The sequence below is a fragment of the Oreochromis niloticus genome, linkage group LG16 (assembly GCF_001858045.2).
Source record: "Oreochromis niloticus isolate F11D_XX linkage group LG16, O_niloticus_UMD_NMBU, whole genome shotgun sequence".
Lineage (NCBI taxonomy): Eukaryota > Metazoa > Chordata > Actinopteri > Cichliformes > Cichlidae > Oreochromis > Oreochromis niloticus.
Window position 1 is genome coordinate 18,686,078 of NC_031987.2, and position 18,121 is coordinate 18,704,198.

General features: G+C 39.4%; 1 protein-coding gene across 1 annotated transcript; it reads left to right on the forward strand.

Moving 5' to 3' along the window:
- The first annotated feature begins 251 nt into the window (after positions 1-251).
- Positions 252-17,915, forward strand: morc3a (MORC family CW-type zinc finger 3a). The gene is made up of 18 exons (XM_005460014.4): positions 252-404; positions 3,171-3,243; positions 3,617-3,749; positions 4,348-4,574; positions 5,602-5,758; positions 6,431-6,578; positions 8,570-8,704; positions 8,798-8,917; positions 9,007-9,104; positions 9,224-9,331; positions 9,422-9,550; positions 12,584-12,658; positions 12,762-12,798; positions 13,911-14,022; positions 14,104-14,200; positions 14,286-15,375; positions 16,068-16,258; positions 16,365-17,915. Exons 1-18 carry the CDS (start codon positions 366-368, stop codon positions 16,534-16,536), a joined length of 3,141 nt encoding a protein of 1,046 aa, XP_005460071.1. The 5' UTR covers positions 252-365; the 3' UTR covers positions 16,537-17,915.
- Positions 17,916-18,121: the final 206 nt, after the last annotated feature.

The following is an 18,121-nucleotide window of genomic DNA, read 5'->3' on the forward strand; positions in this document are numbered from 1 at the left end:
ATATTTGTTAAAATCTCTGCCACCCTGTTAGCCACACCCCCCAGTTTAAATACGGACTGGCACAACAACACCGGCACGTGTATCATATTCTATAACACTAAACTTAATTTCAAGGTATGTCACCGCCGGCAGGCTTTTATTTTGGAACTCGTCAAACCGGAAGTGTTCCCGACAGCGTCCAATGCACAAATAAAGCCTTACATATGAGTTAGGGATATTGATATTGATATTAACATGAAACATAAGCAAGGGCGATTTTAATTAACTTAAAAGTTATCTGTTCAATAGTTGTGTGTAACTCGAGTGTTTGGCCGACCGGATGCTCAGACCTCACCCCGCCCACTGCTATCGGTCTACAGAGAAAGATGGCGACGCAGATGGACCGTGGTGTTCCGTTAAGCACGGTGAGAGGAGTTTACTTATTTGTTTGGGAAGTTTTGTCCTATTTATTGGTGGACAAAATGTGTGAAGAATTGAAACAACAGTAAGACTCTGCGTCTGGGTTCAGTGAGGTTAATTCAGTCCATACAGCACACTCGCTGTGCTCAAAGCTGTATTGGCTGTTGGTACCGAGCTCTGTTGTACTGGCATTTAGTTGCCAGTCAGTTTATATTTACAACTGCTGATGAATTACAAGAGTTCTGTCATCGTTAACAGCAGTATTGTTTACTCAGAAATTAGTTCCGGTTGTGCTGTGAATTAAGGCTACTGGATAAGTTTCGTTTTCCTGGCTCACGGCTGGTTTTACAGCCCACTAACATACTGGTGATAACGGCCTGGTTGGTCTTGTTCCAGGTCGACACAGAGCCAGGACCAGTGTATTCTATATATCTCTATTTGGTAGGATGTTAAATGGCTTTTGCATAAGATTTAATGCATTTGTATTATGTTTTCCCTCTATTCACCCTCTTAAAGTCTTCCCCTGTTTGTTTATTACTCTGTAGATAGTGTGTCTCTCCTGTTATCACACATGTGAAAGCAAAACAAGGGATTAAAGTTGTTTAGGTCACGTTTGTTTGACTGCGGAGCTTCTTTGCATATGTCTGTGAAGGGTTTCAGGCATCCAGGTCATCGTAGTTTCAGTCAGAGTGTGTGTCCACTAGAGCTGGGCGATATAAGATTTTTTCATATCACGATATGTTTTTTTTTTTTCATTTCTGGCAATAACGATATATATCACGATATAAGCCAAATAACTATATTTGTAAGATTTAAATGTGCCGTTGCTCAAGAGTAAAATGTGAAATAATCTGCAGCTTGTTTTGATTTAAATATTTATTTCCCATAAGAAGTTCAACAGGGTAGATGTACTTAAGGAACATAAGACTTCAGTTTCAGATAAATAAAGGCAAATATTGCAAACTACACAAAAGGCAGCCGCTAAAGCGTTTAAGTTTCAAAATAGAACAAACAAAACAGACCACTAAATTGTCAATTCCACTTAGAAACAAAATTTGAATTCTAAAAATAAATCTTAGTTTGTTTTACAGAAGAACAGACAAAATTGACTAACTTTTGTCAATATCAAATAAACTGAGAACTAAAAGGAAATTCTCAGTCTCTCCTTGTTGTATAGCTTAGCTTTTCAAACAGTTTTATTAACAGTTACTTTAGTCTGACAAAAGCGGAATGACGAATTAGCGCTTTCAGTCAGATTGAGCATGCACCGCTTTATTGTATTTCCAGACTTGCTTTCGGCACAATTTACAGTGCGCGCTACTGTTTTTTGTCAGACTTGAAATAGCCAAAATACCTTCACACTACGGAACTTCTGTGGCCCTTCCGTTCGACAAGCTCTCCGGCATTGGAACCATCATCAGTTTTTTCTTCAGTAACCCTTCGGTCACGCTCTCGGTTGATTTTTCTCTAGTCGGCAAACTAATTTCCTTCATTACCTCGGCAGCCCGGCTGCAAAAACAAATACACATGTGCACCTTGGCACTTGTGCTGTACGTAACAAGTCGTGACACTGCGGCTGTGATTGGTTCGGAGAGATGAGGCCTATCGCAATAGTTTAATTTTTCTATCGAGAAAAAGTTATTTCGCAATACATATCGTTATCGTTTTATCGCCCAGCTCTAGTGTCCACACATTCAGACAGAAACTGGTTCATCCCAAAGACCGAACTCCTAAACACAAACTTAACAACGTAGTATACACTGTACAGTGTAGGGAGGAATGCTCAGACCTCAACTTTGGAGAGACCGAACAGCCACTTCATAAACACATGGCACAACATAGAAGAGCCACCTCGACGGGACAAGACTCGGCTGTCCATCTGCATCTAGAGGACAAAGGTCACTCCTTCGAGGACACCATTGTTCACATTTTGGACAGAGAAGACAGATGGTTTGAAAGAGAGGACCTCAACACCTTCTTTGCCTGGTTTGAGACAAGCCCCCACCAAAATACACGAGGTCAGGAGGAGACTGAGAGCGGTGAACTGAGAGCTGCTGGCCCAACTGCATCCCAGGGGCTGTGGTTAAAGCTTGCACGGTCCACCTGGCAGGGATTCTCGGAAGGGTGCTCAACCTCTCCCTGACTCATGGCACTGTTCCCACCAATCAGAAGGTCTCCACCATCATTCCGATCTCTAAAAAACCTAGTATAGACCGCCTCAATAACTACAGACCTGTAGCCCTCACGTCTGTAGTCATGAAGTTTTTGGAGCAGTGTCTCAGCACATCAGAGACTGTCTACTGCCCTTCCTTCACCCGCGCCAGTTTGCTTGCAGAGCAAATCCTTCAATCACCTCTTTTTCTAATTCTGATGTTTGGTTTGAACTTCAGCAGGTTGTTTTGACCATATTGAATTACTGCCATGTAATTAGCTGATTCATTATTTGTGTTAATAACAATTTACTCAAACATTTTTATCTGGATTTCCTGTGCTGTTGTTACATGTGGGAAACGCTTCCCCCTACTGTTCTTCCCTATTCAGAGTCTGATCTTTTCTGCAAAGATTTGCATGTATTTTCCTTAAATTGACCAGTGCGGCGCTGAACTGACCAGGTTTTGGTTTCAAAATTCCATCAAACCTTTGTTTTAAACATGGAGCATATTTTCCATGCTGTAAAAATAAATAAATAAAGTCAGCAAAGCCCCTTTTGTTGTGGTGGATGTGATATAAAATGCAACTAATTTGGGAAATTGAATTTGTTTCACTTGTAGCTTTCGCCCAAGTTTCTTCACAGCAACTCCACCAGCCACACCTGGCCCTTCAGCGCTATAGCTGAACTGATTGGTGAGTCACTGTGCTCTCATTGTATTTCCAAGTTGGTTTCTATTTCACTTCCAATTCTGAGAACAACGGCTGTAACGACACAGACAGATGATTATATAACAAAGTCAAATATTTACTTGATTGAACTGTATGTTTTGTTTCATGTAAAAAATACAATAAAATAATAATAATAGCACATAATATATCTTCACTATATTTCTGCATGAATCTAACTTTACGAGTCTGTTTAATATGTACACTGTGTCTAGCAGAAAAATAGGTCCTCTGTAAAAAAAAAAAAAAAAAAAAAAAAAAGTCTCCCTGCTGCTCATCTACACTGTAATTTGACATTCATGTTTGGATTTTAAATACTCCCTAAAACTGTTTTTGACAGACAATGCCTACGACCCAGACGTCAGTGCCAAACAGTTCTGGATTGATAAAACTGTGGTCAAAGGAGAAGAATGCCTCAGCTTCATGGATAATGGAAATGGGCTGGACAATAAAACAATGCATAAGATGCTCAGGTATAGATGCAACTATGGTGTAATTTTTTGAAACTTGTGGAAAGTCAGATTTCAGGAGATTGAAATCTTTATGAAACCTTAAGATTTTAACATAAATTCATGCAGTGTGTGATTTGCAGAATTTTATGGTGTCATTGTGACAAAAATTAAAAGTGTGTTGTAGAGCTCTCACCATGCCTTTTCATTTCGTGTGTTACTCGATATGGTCTCTTGACCATTTTTTTCAACATCAAATTTGCTGATAACAATGAAGGTCAAGGTCAAATGCTTAGCCAACCTAGGTGCTCAAGTCTCCTGAGGCCTAGTATATTGTTGTGAAGTTTGAAGCCATGATAAATTGTGCGTAAGATAACATTTGAACTGATTTCCACATTTGGTCGGACCTTGACCATGACCGTATTAAATTAAATCACCTAGAGATGCTTTTGGTATCTGCCATCAGACAAAAGTTAAACATGATATCTTGAAAACTGTGGATGCTAGACTGCTAACAGACAAACAGACAGACAAATGAAACCAATTGTCTACTACTTCCCTTCAGCGGGAGAATTATGGTTTGCAAAGGTGCTAAAGAATTTTTGCATTTTCTCTCCTTCAGCTTCGGATACAGTGACAAGGTACCCGTGAACGGTAAAGATCCAATTGGAATCTATGGCAATGGCTTCAAGTCTGGCTCCATGCGTCTTGGCAAAGATGCTATTGTCTTCTCCAAGTCGAAGAGGAGCTTATGCGTGGGGATGCTCTCCCAGACCTACCTGGAAAAGATTGGTGCAGATCAAATAATTGTACCTATTGTTTCCTTTGAAGAGAGCGACTCAAAGAACTATATCCTTTATCTAATGAAATATTATACATCAACTATGTATTCATTACTCCAGGATCAAATTAAGTCAGCTGAATAAGAACAGGAGCAATCCAGAAAGGAAAAAATAAATCAAAATTAGAGGCTAGATAACAGGTGTGATAACCAAGTCTTCAACTTTGCTAATACAAAAATGTTATAACTCCAATGTCATCTCTTCTTACACCTCTGAAGTGCTTCCAGCCTTGCTTGTGTATTTATTTTATTTAGATCTGTGGTTGTCCTGTTCTACTGGTTTACAAGTGAGGTCTGTAGAAAAGCAAAGGCTTGACCAGGACTATGCTTATTGTTGTTGGAGTTTTTATCTCCATGTTTAAAGGGTTGTGAACTGTGAATTGTTCCCAAGAGTCAGACTGTTAAAGCAGAGCTCTGGTAGTGTCTGATAGAAAAGAATTCAGGAGAAATAATAAGAACTGTGATGCATGGTACCGTGCACCTGCACTTTATACATAATTCAGTCGCTTGTAGAAACACGTGTCTTGATGCTCAATCATCCAGGTAAGTAGATCCCAAAAGGTTGATTCTGTTCTGGACGTAGCGTTTTCAGTGGGAGAAATGTGTTGCAGAAACATCTTTAGCAGCAATAACACAAATTAATTGTTTTCTGTATAGTTCTGATATTGTGTTAAGTTACCTGAATGCTTCAGACGGGCCAAATCTTCAGCTTTTTTAGAAGTGTTCAAACATGTCGATCATCATTTAATCAAATTCATTTGATTAGCAGCACGTAATCATGAACAAACTTTCTTCTTCACATGATTGTATGAGTGGAGTTGGGTCAAATGTTATGAAGTAGGATTTGAAGAATGAGTCAATTTGAAGGCAATTTGAAGAATTGAGTAGGAGAAAATCAAAACTGAGCTACAAACCTAGCATGTCAGATGTGCTAGGTTTGTAGCTGTAAATGTCATTGAGAAGGGTATTTTTTTGCCATCTTACATAAGTCATACTTCCCTTTTTCCTGTTTTCCGTCCTTAACTTCTCCTTTACTCTGTGTAAGAGAGGACCAGAAATCCAGTCTGCAGGCCATTCTGCAGTATTCCCCTTTTAGCACAAAAGAAGAGCTACTCTCAGAGATTCGTACAATTAGTTTGCCGGGATCCACGTCGAAAACTGGCACACGGATCATCATCTGGAATCTCCGCAGGTCTGTCTGTGGTCCACACAGGAATAAGTGGTCATATGTGATTTCAGAGGCTATGCTGTTGCAGTTAAGAACATATTCCCTATGCTGTGCTAGTTAAAACCTCTCATTACTGGATCAATAAGATAAAACAAATGAACTGTTTATCATCAGTCCTGCAAGAATCAAATCACCAGCTTTCTTGTTTGCCTGATAAAAAGGTGATAGTTTACAGATCTGGAAGCTTTCTTTGCACGATAAAGAGGGCAAATTAATTGGATATCAACTGCACACCATTTCTTGAAATGCACTCCATACCATTACATTTACCTCGAGGATGATGCATCCATGATTTCCAAAAAGAAAATTCTTCTGATTTTCATGTCAACAGTAGTTCAAAACATGCACGCCCTAATCACGCAGTTAATTGGTTTTCCCTATACCTAAACTGTTAGCCACTTATTCATGCTGTTTTTTAGAGCGAGGTGAATGCCTTCCCAACTCAGTATTTGGTCTTTTGCAATCCTTCCTTTCAATTTGTTTTAACATTTTCCAGAGGGTTCTAACTTTTTGTAAACATAGTTCTATAAAATATTGCATGACAAAGTCCTCCCTCTTTGCGCTTATATTCTAACTGTATTCTGGACTAATAACCAATAACATAAACTGTGTTTTGTTTTGGGGGGGTTTTGTCAGGACATCTACTGGAACAACAGAGTTTGATTTTGAGACGGATCGGTACGACATCCGAATTCCATCAGAGGTTTACATTGCAGAGAATGACACTAATCAGCGTCCAGACAAGATCACGTCACACATCCCTGAGAGCACGTACTCGCTTCGGGTAAGCAGCATAAATGTGCATGCCCTGAAATAAACCATTGGTACTTGGCGCTAAAAGAGAAAGCCTCTTTGTCCTTAACATAATTATGCATCCAAAAATGAGAGTGCAACAGTTTTGGATGCTGATGTCGCTCCAGTCCAGTGGGCAGCTTCTGGTTAGATCCACAGGTTCAGGTTTTGTTGACAGTGACACAATTTTTGTAAGTTTACCTCTGTGCACCTACACAGTAAAATTAAACAGCAGAAAATCAAATAATCAATATTTTATTAATTTAATAATTGAAGCTCAGACTTTCAACTTTAATTCGAGGGATTAAACAAAAGCTTTGCATTAACTGTTAAAGAATTGCAGCCATTTTTATACAGTCCCCCACCTGAGCCCCCAGGGCCAGATTAATATATTTTTGAAGCAGAGAGTATAACCTTGTTTACTTCCACAGTTCATCTTGGTACTTCTATCAGCAGTCACATCATCAGTAAACAGTAGTGGCCCAGTTCCACTGGCAGCCATACATGCCCATGCCATAACATTGCCTCCACCATGTTTCAGAGATGATGGGGTATGCTTCAGGCCGGGTTCGAATTTTAATATTGTCTTTTCAAGGTTTGAAAAGTGCTTGAATTTCAGATGTGATGCTTAAACGTGCTTGAAATTGTATTTCATTCACCAGTCGCAAAATGTAAAAGCAAAATTTCTCCGTCTGGGCTGCCTTGCACCTCTGCATGTCAGTCTGTTTCCATGTGTGACCCCGCCCCTCCCCCAAACAGTCGGGGATGAGTGCACTAACTGGAGGTTGTTGTTTTAATGAGTGTTTGATGGAAAATGACACTGGCGGAATTTGCACTCTAGGGTCACATGACAGGTGAGTTCTAATAAATAATTTTTGAGTATGTGTACATAACACATGCTAATTATTAAAACTATCATTATTATTATTTTGCTAGCTATCAAACTTGCTGGAGAAGTGATTGAAATGCACTGAGTGTGATGGAGTATAGCAGAGCTATTATAGTAGTTAGTTATGGCATGGTGATTTATGGAATATGCTATAAACTTAGATAACATTACTTAGCAGTAGCAGTAATGTGAGTTACTTCACTCAAGTGAAAGCTTTAAACGTTAGTCTGATACCTAACTAGCCAACTTAAGGCTTAAGGAAATCATGGTAATAAGAGGGACTGATCCATATGGGGACAGAGACTAGCCATTTTTTGTGCTTTTTTGTTCAGGTCATGAGCTGTCTTTCTCCTTTTCCATACTTTTCTTTTACCATAATTCTGGTACATGTTAATCTAGGTTCCATTTTTCTAAGAAACATTTCCAGAAATGAGCAAGCTCTGATTTGGCCGTAAATCTGCTTGTCAAATTACGGTACTTTTAAACCCCTAATATGGAATTGTGTGGGTAAAAATGGCTATAATTCCCAAACAGCAAGGGCAGTACTTCTGTTAAAACCCTTGGCAAAGCTGAAAGGTCACATGCATCGTTTGCGTCACATATTGATTGTTTGATTTATTTTTTTTTTAGTTCACTGTTGTGGTGTACAGAGGGAGCATAAAAAACTGTGTTATTGTGCAAAAACTAATGGACCCAGCTGTATACAGGAGTCATTTTCAGTGAAGAGGTTAAACTTTTGAAATGAAAAGTCATAGATTTGTAGATATCCAAATATATCTACAAATATCTCTCTCTCTCTCTCTCTCTCTCTCTCTACACACACACATATATATATATATATATATATATATATATAGATATAGATCCATGCATTCATAGATTTTTTATAATCTCTTATTGAGAGAGAAGAACAGGGGAAACACTTTATAAGCTGAAAAATGACAGGCAGATATTGCATCAAGGAGGTATGTAAGATAGTCACACTTAATCATGGTTTTTAGAGATATTTCCCCCAATTTATAAGCTCCACCCTGTTTTCTTTATCACGATTCTACTGATTGTATAAATAAAATGACATCTGTGGGTGGGTGTAGGCATTTTCCAGCATTCTGTACCTGAAGCCTCGAATGCTGATCATAGTTCGGGGTCAAAAGGTGAAATCTCAGCTCATCGCCAAGAGCCTGGCCTGGATCAGAAAGGATCACTATAAGCCTGCTTTCCTGATACCGGTATCCTTTTTGCACAGCTTTTCTACAACTGTATAATTTTGGTGATATATGTTTATACTGCTGCTTTTGAGTTTTCCTTAAATTGTATGCTAGCCCCGAAGAATTCCTATTACTTTTGGGTATAACACCAAAAGTAAAGACCAGTGTGGCATAATGATGTATCACAAGAACCGGCTCATTAAAGCTTACGAACGTGTCGGCTGTCAGCTTAAGGTCAGTTTCTGTTGTTTTTCTTTAATCAGGTGTTTTCACATGTAGAATGATGTAAATGTTATCATTTGCTAAAATTTTGCTTCCTACAGGCCAACAACAACGGTGTTGGAGTCATTGGAGTCATAGAATGTAACTTTTTGGATCCTACTCACAACAAACAGAGTTTTATGGAGAATGACAGATACAGGTAACAGCATTCCTGATTACATTTATCACCTCGAAGGCTTGATTGGGGTCATAATGAGGTTTGGGTGGGTGAGGCACAAAAAGTCTGATGTCTGTCTGATGCAAACTTTCTTGGCACAGGAAAACCATGACTAATTTGGGGATTAAATTGGAGGAGTACTGGAAAGAGATACGCTACAGAAAGACGAAAGAAAATCCAAATAGCACCATACTACCAGAAGATATCAAGTTAGTACACTTCGCAGCGACTGGCATCAGGTTTTCATTCATTCAAATTTGTGTTTGCATATGTGTTTAACCTTGCTGGTTTGTCTTTAGGAAGCGACCAGATCAAAACTGGGCACAGTGTGATAGCTGTCTACAATGGCGTAAACTTCCTGATGGCATTGACATCAACAAGCTGCCAGATAAATGGTTCTGCCAAATGAACCCTGATCCTCAGTTCAGGTAATTGGATTTTTATCAGTTTACCACGACTCTCTCTTGAGTCCATTACCAAAACTAATCATCGGTCTTGGTTCCAACAAAGCCTGATCAGAGTTATTTCCATCAACTCTGAGTATGTTTACTCAGAGTTAAGCATATAAGTGAGTAGAGAAAATAAAGTCTTCATCAATGGTGCTTCAACACCAGGATGCACCATGGCAACGGGCAAATAAAAAGTCGACCCCCATTTTAATCCAGTGTTTGAGGAACATAAATGTGTGTCCATGTGGATCATGAGTTTTAATAAATAACATGAGGAAAGAAAAGAGTAATTTTAATCTTCGTCCACTCAGTCATCCAAAAGTTCCTTAATAGATAAAAATGAATTTAATGTCTGATTTTTAAATCCAATTATCCAGCTGTAACCTGACAGGGACAAAATGCAGGTCAAACAGATAAGATGCAGGTTACTCGTGGACCTATAATACTGTTTAGACACAGTTAATACTTTCTTAGCTTATTTAAAAATGTTGCTCAACAGTGTTTGATGAAACGGCAACAAATTTCAACATGAAATGTAGTCAGAAGAAAAAGGAAAGAAACTCCATGTTTATTAAAGCTTAAACTGAAGGCTTGATCCAGGTGACCCTGGACCTTCCCTTCCATGGTCACCGGAAGGGAGTAGCCTAGGCTCCTGGGGGCTTCACATGATGCACTGTGTTTCCTCTTCATTTTTGTAGGGTATTTACCTTACAATGCAATCTGAAGATCTGAACGGAAAATCCATAATGTCCCTCATTTAAGTTTACATTGATGTTTATTTGCAAATAGTAACTTTGTAGTAGAAAAATCTGCCCGTGTCTTCTTGGCCATGGACATGCAATCAAAAGAAGTGGCTGTGTAACTGGATTAACATATCTACATACCTAATATATATACTTAATAATGCACTTAATCCTGTACATTTGCAGGACAGGTTTTAAAGTTTTGAGGAGGTATGTTTAAAAATGCAAAATGACATGATCAGTTCTCCCTACATTTAATAGAGGCTTGTAAAACATGTGAAGGCAGTAGTTGCATTGGGACACCCCATCACATACAAGACTTCCAGGTAGTCTTGTTTGGATGTGAGGCAGGCATGGATGACAGTATCTTTTCCACCTTCAAGAATGCAACAGAAATGATACTGATTACTGGTTGGTTTGAAAAGTGAGCGACTCCACTTTCAGACATTTTAATATTTATAACAGGACAATCAAGGGCTTGGTATCAAAAGAAAGAACTGAAAAACTCTTGTGAATTATTTAACTAATTGTACTTTTCTGGTTATCCAGAAACTGAGATATGAAAGACTTTTTGTAGACATGAGAATCAGGAAGCACCATCTTCTGTTTGTTTAATTTCTTTATTTTTTTTAAATTTCGTCAGAATAAACACAATAAATTTTCTGGTCATTATTACATGGTTAGGACTTAAAGGATTAAAAATACTGCTGCTCATGACATAGCAGCCAGTTTACGGGTTGAGATGGCTGTGACAGGTTGCGTCACTACCTCCTTATTTGGTGTCACTGGTCTTTCTGAATGGACAAACACACACATGAATCAGGAAAGAAAATCTATATTTACTTATGGGAGGTAGCTAAGTCACATGACAGCAACAAAACTACCCTTATGCAGCACACTAAAACAAACTCTTTTGCAAATGGATGTCTCCCAATATTGTGGATGAGTCCATTTGTTTTTCTTACTGCTCTCTTTTCATAGTCCGCTTGAAAAACCCATGTGCATTTGTTTTTTGTTTTTGTTTTTTTTAAGTGAGGAAGTATAACATGTTAGTGGACAGCTCTACAAAGCCACAACAAATTTGAGGGCAAACAGAAGTCCACATGGAGCCTCGGTCAAACCCTGTGAGGAAACAAAGTTTTATTACTCTGACCCAACTGGACCCAGTGGATGATAACAGAGTGGCATAAGAAATCTGAAGTCCAATCAGGATAGATATGTGGTCAGTCAGACATAGATAACCAGAATATACAAACCCTACCTGAGAGGGGATGGTGGATTTGTGTGAATATTTGTTTGGATTTGCTTGGATTTGTTTCTTTCCAGGGATCACTTTGAAAAACAACAAAATAATTCAAGGAACTGATTAAATGCAGCTGTGAAATGCATACGTACATGTTTCAAGGCCGCACTCCCATGCACTTGACTTTGCAGTCTTGCAGAATTGGGCTATCGTACTAAGTGATACTCTTCGACAGACGTATCTGCAGACACGCTATGAAACACTGCTAGTGATTGCATTTAAACCTTTACCAGTTATCAGATTACAGCAGCAGAATTTTTAGCCAAATGCTAAACAAGCAGAAACTGGAGGATGTTACAGTCAGAATGAACAAATCTGCATTTTTGGGTCTTGTGGTTCTTCTGCCTCCCTCTTGGATGTGCCACAAGGGGCAAAAAAATGACATAAAAAATGGGCCTGATGTTAAGGGAACTCATCTTACCACCAAATGGGTTGTCAGGGAGTCTTGGTGGGTATTAACAGGTTAATTTCTTTTCAACCAATTTGTCTTTATCCCCTTAAAATGTTGAGATATTGGAAATATTTCCCTTTTTTTAATGGAGGCCACAGTTGCCCTTTTTTGAGTTTGTGTGTTACTTGTTAAACAAATCTGTCAACATGGAAATTTTGTTTGTTTGTTTTATTTATGTTCACATTTTAAACTATCCTGGACGCATTTGGAACTAATCTATCATTTTTCTAATTGTGAGTTAAATACAGTTTGAGAGTATTGTCCTAATAATGCATTAGAGGCTGTATTAACACAGGTGTAGTAACAAATGCATATTCAAACATAGGTTTTGTAAGTAACACACAATTTAAGAAGAAACCAACAAACACAAACAGCCTGTTTCCTCTCAGTTTATGGTGATGATAGATCACAAGACTCTTGATTTAGTAAGACTGATTAGTAAGCGTTTGATGATTGTCCATGGGACCGGTACTGGTTACCAGTCTTTTCACTTCAATGCTCAATTGCACTTACAGGAGCTGCCAGGTACCCGAGGAACCAGAAGACTCTGATGATGACCAGCCTTCGTATCGCAAGACCTACAAACTGCAGTGAGTCACAGTGACAGAAGTTTAAATTAATATTTATAAGAAATCTGAACGAAAATGTTAACTGATCATAAAAGAGATGACCTGTGTGATTTATTTGTTACAGGGAGAGAGAGGAAAAGAAACAGGAAAGGGAAAAACAGGTAAGAATGCATCATTTTCTGTAAATCATTATGATTTGTAGGGATTTTGTGATTTTAATTATTTGTGATCCTGTGCGCATTTGTGGAGGATTGAACCCACGAAGAACAGTTGCCTCTATCTAAACTTGCCAAACAAAATGAGGCTCTCAGAGAGCGGCAGGGAGACCTGGAACGGCAACTGCATCAATCAGTGTTTCCCATTTGTCACTTTGGAGGCCAGCAGTGATGGGCTAGTGATAGAATCATCATATTAGACTAAACAAATCTAAACTTAGCACAAAATCTAAGGATATATTTGTTTGGTCTTTTATTATTATTAGTAGTAGTAGTAGTATCATATTATTGTTATTATTTAGGCCAGTGTTATAGGGCAGCTTTAAGCTGGTGTTCTGCAAAAAACTAAACCTAGCACCTCTTCCAAATTGAAGGCCGTTTTCCATATAACGGGGGATTCCTCAGGAACTCTAAACAGGCTTCTACAGATTTAAAGTCACGGTTTGCAGGATGATATGGCCGACAGCTTTCTACACAGGCAGAGTGCACACAGCCAATCTCCAGTCTCACTGGGCTGCCAACAAGCCTGCCAAGAAGACTGTCATTCACCATCAGGCCTTTCTGTGCCCATGTGCACTGGAACTTGAACATGTAGAGGAAAGTTACGTTCAGCGATGAGTCCATATTCTTCCTACAGCAGTTGGATCATAGGGTGAAAGTGTGGAGAAGATGCAGAGAACGCTATGTTGATTGCAGCACTGATTGGGTAACAACTTTTGGAGGTGGAGGCAGTGTGGTAGTATGAGGCGGCATCTCCCTCACTGGAAAACATGGCTGATCTCAGTGTAGAAAGATGACGAGATAAAACAAGTGGCAGTCCCATATCTCCACAGTCTCGCACCGAACCATTCCTGACCTCAAACCCACTGAACAGTTGTGGGATCAGCTTGGGCTTAAATGGCACCATTTAAGGGAAAGGTGTAAGACTTATTGACAAGAAAAATTGTTACAACAAAGAAATAATCAACCAAACCAAAGATTCTTTACTTTTTGTGCTAAGTTTAGATTCAGTTTAGTCTAATATGATGATTAATGTTCAGTCTTTTTTTTATTGACAGATTGTCCACCAATCCCCTTCCACTCCCACTACTTTGAGGAGCTGTTCATTACAAGAGGGTGCTACAAGGCCTGAATCCTCACCGCTGACATCTTCCACCATTTCTCAAGCTGGTGAGAAATTTTTCTCTTTGAGTGTGAGTGGAGAAAAAACACTTTGAGAAATTAAAACGTATTTGTATTCTTTCTCTTTAGCCTGCAGCCCTTCTCGTAATGATGGTCTTCCAGTTATTACTAGCGTATGCTCATTGTCAGCAGGCTTACTGTCAAAAGGCGCATTGTCAACCCCGAGGTATGGTTTTGTGTTGTTTGGCAGCTTAAATATGTGTTGTGGGACAGTAACACTGGCCGTTAACTCTGTTTTTTGTGCTCTGCAGAGTAAAAAGGAAACTGCCTGTTACTCCACAGAACACACCAAAAAGATCTCGGATAAATGGCTTCCATAGGAGCACCTCGGAAACAGCCCCATCAGTAGATGTGACCCCACTGAGCTCCCCTTCTATGAATGTTGATAGTCATAATGATGATACCGACGATGAAATTGTCATCTTGGAGACTGCTAGTACCCCCAAGCCAAAACAGAACCTCTATGATTTAAAAAAAGTGAAGAAAGAGGAAGAGCAAATTGACAATAATGTCAGCGTGCTGTTGGAGTGTAGCGATGATGCTGCTGTGGATGTCCCCTCAGACACAAATGCTGCAGGAGCAGGGTCTGCAGCTGTGGAAACCAGTTCCTCCCCAGCGCCCCTTCCACAGCTGTCAAGCGCCACTACCCAGACAGAAGCACCTATGGTGAAGCAAGAAGGCGAGGACCAAAAGCAAGATGCTAATAATATTAATAAGGGTGGTGAAGAACAGACTTCGAATATGGATAACTGCAACGTTCAGCAAAGAAAATTAAAGCAGGAGAGCAGTGGAGACGGTCAGAGTGAGAATCAGGGACAGCAGACCTTGCAGAATGGAGTGAACCATGATCTAGAAAGGGAAGGAAGTCCTAGACCTTCCTGTTCAACTATCGGTGACAACAGATATAGTCCACTTACCTACCCCAATATCTCTGAGGTACAGCAACAACAAGACCAGCTTCTTGAGCTCATGCAGGAGACCGCTCAGGAGAGAGACTCTTTAAAAGAACAGGTCCAGAAACTTACCTCACAAGTGAAAGACCTGGAGAAAAAACTGAAGGAGATGGCGCCGGTCAGCGTAAAGAAGGAGTGTTGTCACCAAGCCAGCCAGACAGAAGAAACAGGAGGGCAGAAGGACTACAAAAGTCTGTTCGAAAAGGCCAAACAGAAAGTCAGTGAATTGATTAAAGACAAGGAGGCTTTAATAGCAGAATCTGATACCAAGGCCAATCTGAGTGGCGATAAAAGTGTGGAAAATGATGATGAGATTGCGCTGCAAGTTGACGCTCTAGTCCGGAAACTGGATCAAAGAACGAAGGAGACAGAAGAGCTGCGCTCACGGGTCAGTGACACTGTGTAGAGCTGTCTTTGTTTAAAAAAAATAATAGTAAAAGTGATGACAAACAGCTTTTCTCACATTCAGTTGAACTAATTTGAGCCTTAAACGCCCTGAACTAAACAAGCTTTTGACCTCTGCCTAGCTTATGTTTCTGGTAGCGCTGACGTAGGAACGTGCATGTCACTCCGTCTGTAAACACAAAAAGTTGGAAATGGTCATGTCAAATTTGACCTCTGTAGAGGTCAAATAGATTGATCTGAAGGTCAACATGATAAATGATGGTATACAGAGCTGTTACAACCATGTTTCTTACTGCCATTGTTTGTATTGACAACATACTGTTTAGGTAACATACTTTTCCCTTAAAAGTAAATACTCCTCAGACAGTGAGCTGCCCTGGGGGAGGTTTGCACTTTCTGAGTGCTTCTTGTTAATGCTTTTTTATTTATTTATTTATTTATCTATGTTACATCTGGCAGCAGCTGGCCGATGTTGTCATGTGCCTTAATTGGTGTTCTGATAAAAGCACATGCTATGAGGTATACCTTATATCTACTTCTCAATCCAACTGTATAAGGAAAAATATCCCAAATAGCCCACTGTTATGCACTTTTTTAATATATTTCTCCTTTCGTTTTATTGATATTGACCTTCGTACCTTCCCTCTTCCTCTCCCTCTAATTCTGCACCACCAGCTGGACCTTGTGGAGGAGGACAAGGCAAACCTGGCAGCCCAGTGCGAAGAGCTCCAGTTAAGCTTAGAGCACCAAAGGGAAAAAGCACAAAGTCTTCCAACAACCAGTGAATCTTCAATTCAGACACATCCAGAGGAGGAAGGAGGGGCAGCTGTTTCTGGCACACATTCAAACTCGGATGCATCCAGAAGGTTGGACTGCTGGGAGATCACTCCTCGTGGTTTTGATGTACCCCTCTTTGATAAAGCAATTTGTGAAAGCAGCCTCACTGTTTCTCTCCTTTCTGTTTCCCCTTAGTTTGGTAGAGCTTCGGCAGAACGTCGGGCGCCTTCTTCTCCTCCACGTGCCTGCGCTGGACCTGGCACAAGTGAATTTCGAGTGCAGTGTAATTGATGAGATCCTAGACCAGTTTCTCTCTAATAATAATTCTGACACCCCTGTGTTAATGTTTGGGGCAACAAATGACTAAACAAAAGTCATCACATCGCTCCACCTGTAAATGTTTTGTAAGGAGACCCGTGAGTGGGATATTAACTTAATTTAAGGTGTGTTACAGATGCTTACAAATTTTTATTTTTAGGTTACTCAAACTAGCTTTTTGTTTTTTTTAAGAAACAGAAAGCAAAAGCAGCTGTAGATATTAATTGCTACCAAGTTTCTCAGTAAAATCAAGGAAGTACCAGTTTGTCAGTAGTGTTGCCAGCTATTAATACTTTTGTGTTTGATTTTTCTCTTGTTTTTGTTTTAAATAATATGTTGCACATTTTGTATTATCATGTCTTACCAAATATATTTTTATATTGCCTATTTATATTTGTTGATTACTGCTCTGCGGTGAGGTGTGGTTTGTGGCTTAGCTGCAGGAGAGGGGTGGCCGGCACAGCTGAGGTCCATTACGGTAACCATGACTTCAGTAGCTGTCCGGTCCTGGAAGAGCGGTGGAAGGTTTGGAGAGGAGAGGAAAGCGCACAGCCACACAGGTGTATATTTGTGTGTGTAGGAGCAAAATAAAAATGAGTTTGCCAAAACAACCTGCAAAGGCATCAAGTCCTTATGTCACAAGCTCTATGAGACTTTGGTAGTCTTCTCAAAATCACAACACAAGTCTGCCACAGAAGTCCGTCATCACAAACTTGGGCACGTTGATATTAAATAGAGCGGACATTTGTCATCGCAGCAAGCGTTTCATTATAGTAATGAGGTGTGTGATGTGGGACACAAGGAGCAAGGTCTTCAGACTTGGTTGATTGTTTCAAACTCAAATGTTTTGGCAGCGTAGGTGGCAATCAAGGCATTAACCGTAGGTACCCTGGTTTTACATTTCACTTTTGGGCAATAATTCAAGTTTCACTTTGGTAAAGAGCTCAGTCTGACCAGTGGCAGCAGCATGAACTTCCAGGTCTGAATATACTGATGAATTAAACGGGATCATTTTGTTTTAAAAACATCTGCTTTGTATTTCAAAATATTTTTTGAAGCGACTCTCAGGTGATAAAATAACCAGTGTGGGAGTCGCATTTCCATTTTCCATGACATTTTACAGAAAAAAATGAAAAGCATCAACCACACGGTTTTACATGTTGTACTTTAACCTGCACATCACAGGCTTGAAAAGAATGCTTTTTTCTAAAATGTACTCGATTTTCAACTTTAAGACTCGTGATTTAACTAAAATCCTCATTGCAAAACTGTTAGCTGTTTTATTTTCTTTAAGTTAACTTGACTTAAATGTTTCACAGTTGCAGTGGACTGCTGATAACTGATATTTAAAAATTAAATATTCTGTCAATAACAACCACAGTTATAAAATTATGTTCTACCTATTTTTTAATAAATAATTCTAAATAATGGTCTAATTGCTACCGTTTTTTCCATTGTCATCATGATTTTTACTATGATAATTATGATGTGAAAATCTGATATCATGACTGCCCTTTTTCTTTGAACATTGTCTGTTTTTCTAGTACTTGTACCTGACTATTTTCAAAGGAATTTTTATTAAGCCACTTACAGACCTTTGAATCATTCAAGGCTAATAAAAAATTGACCTTTTT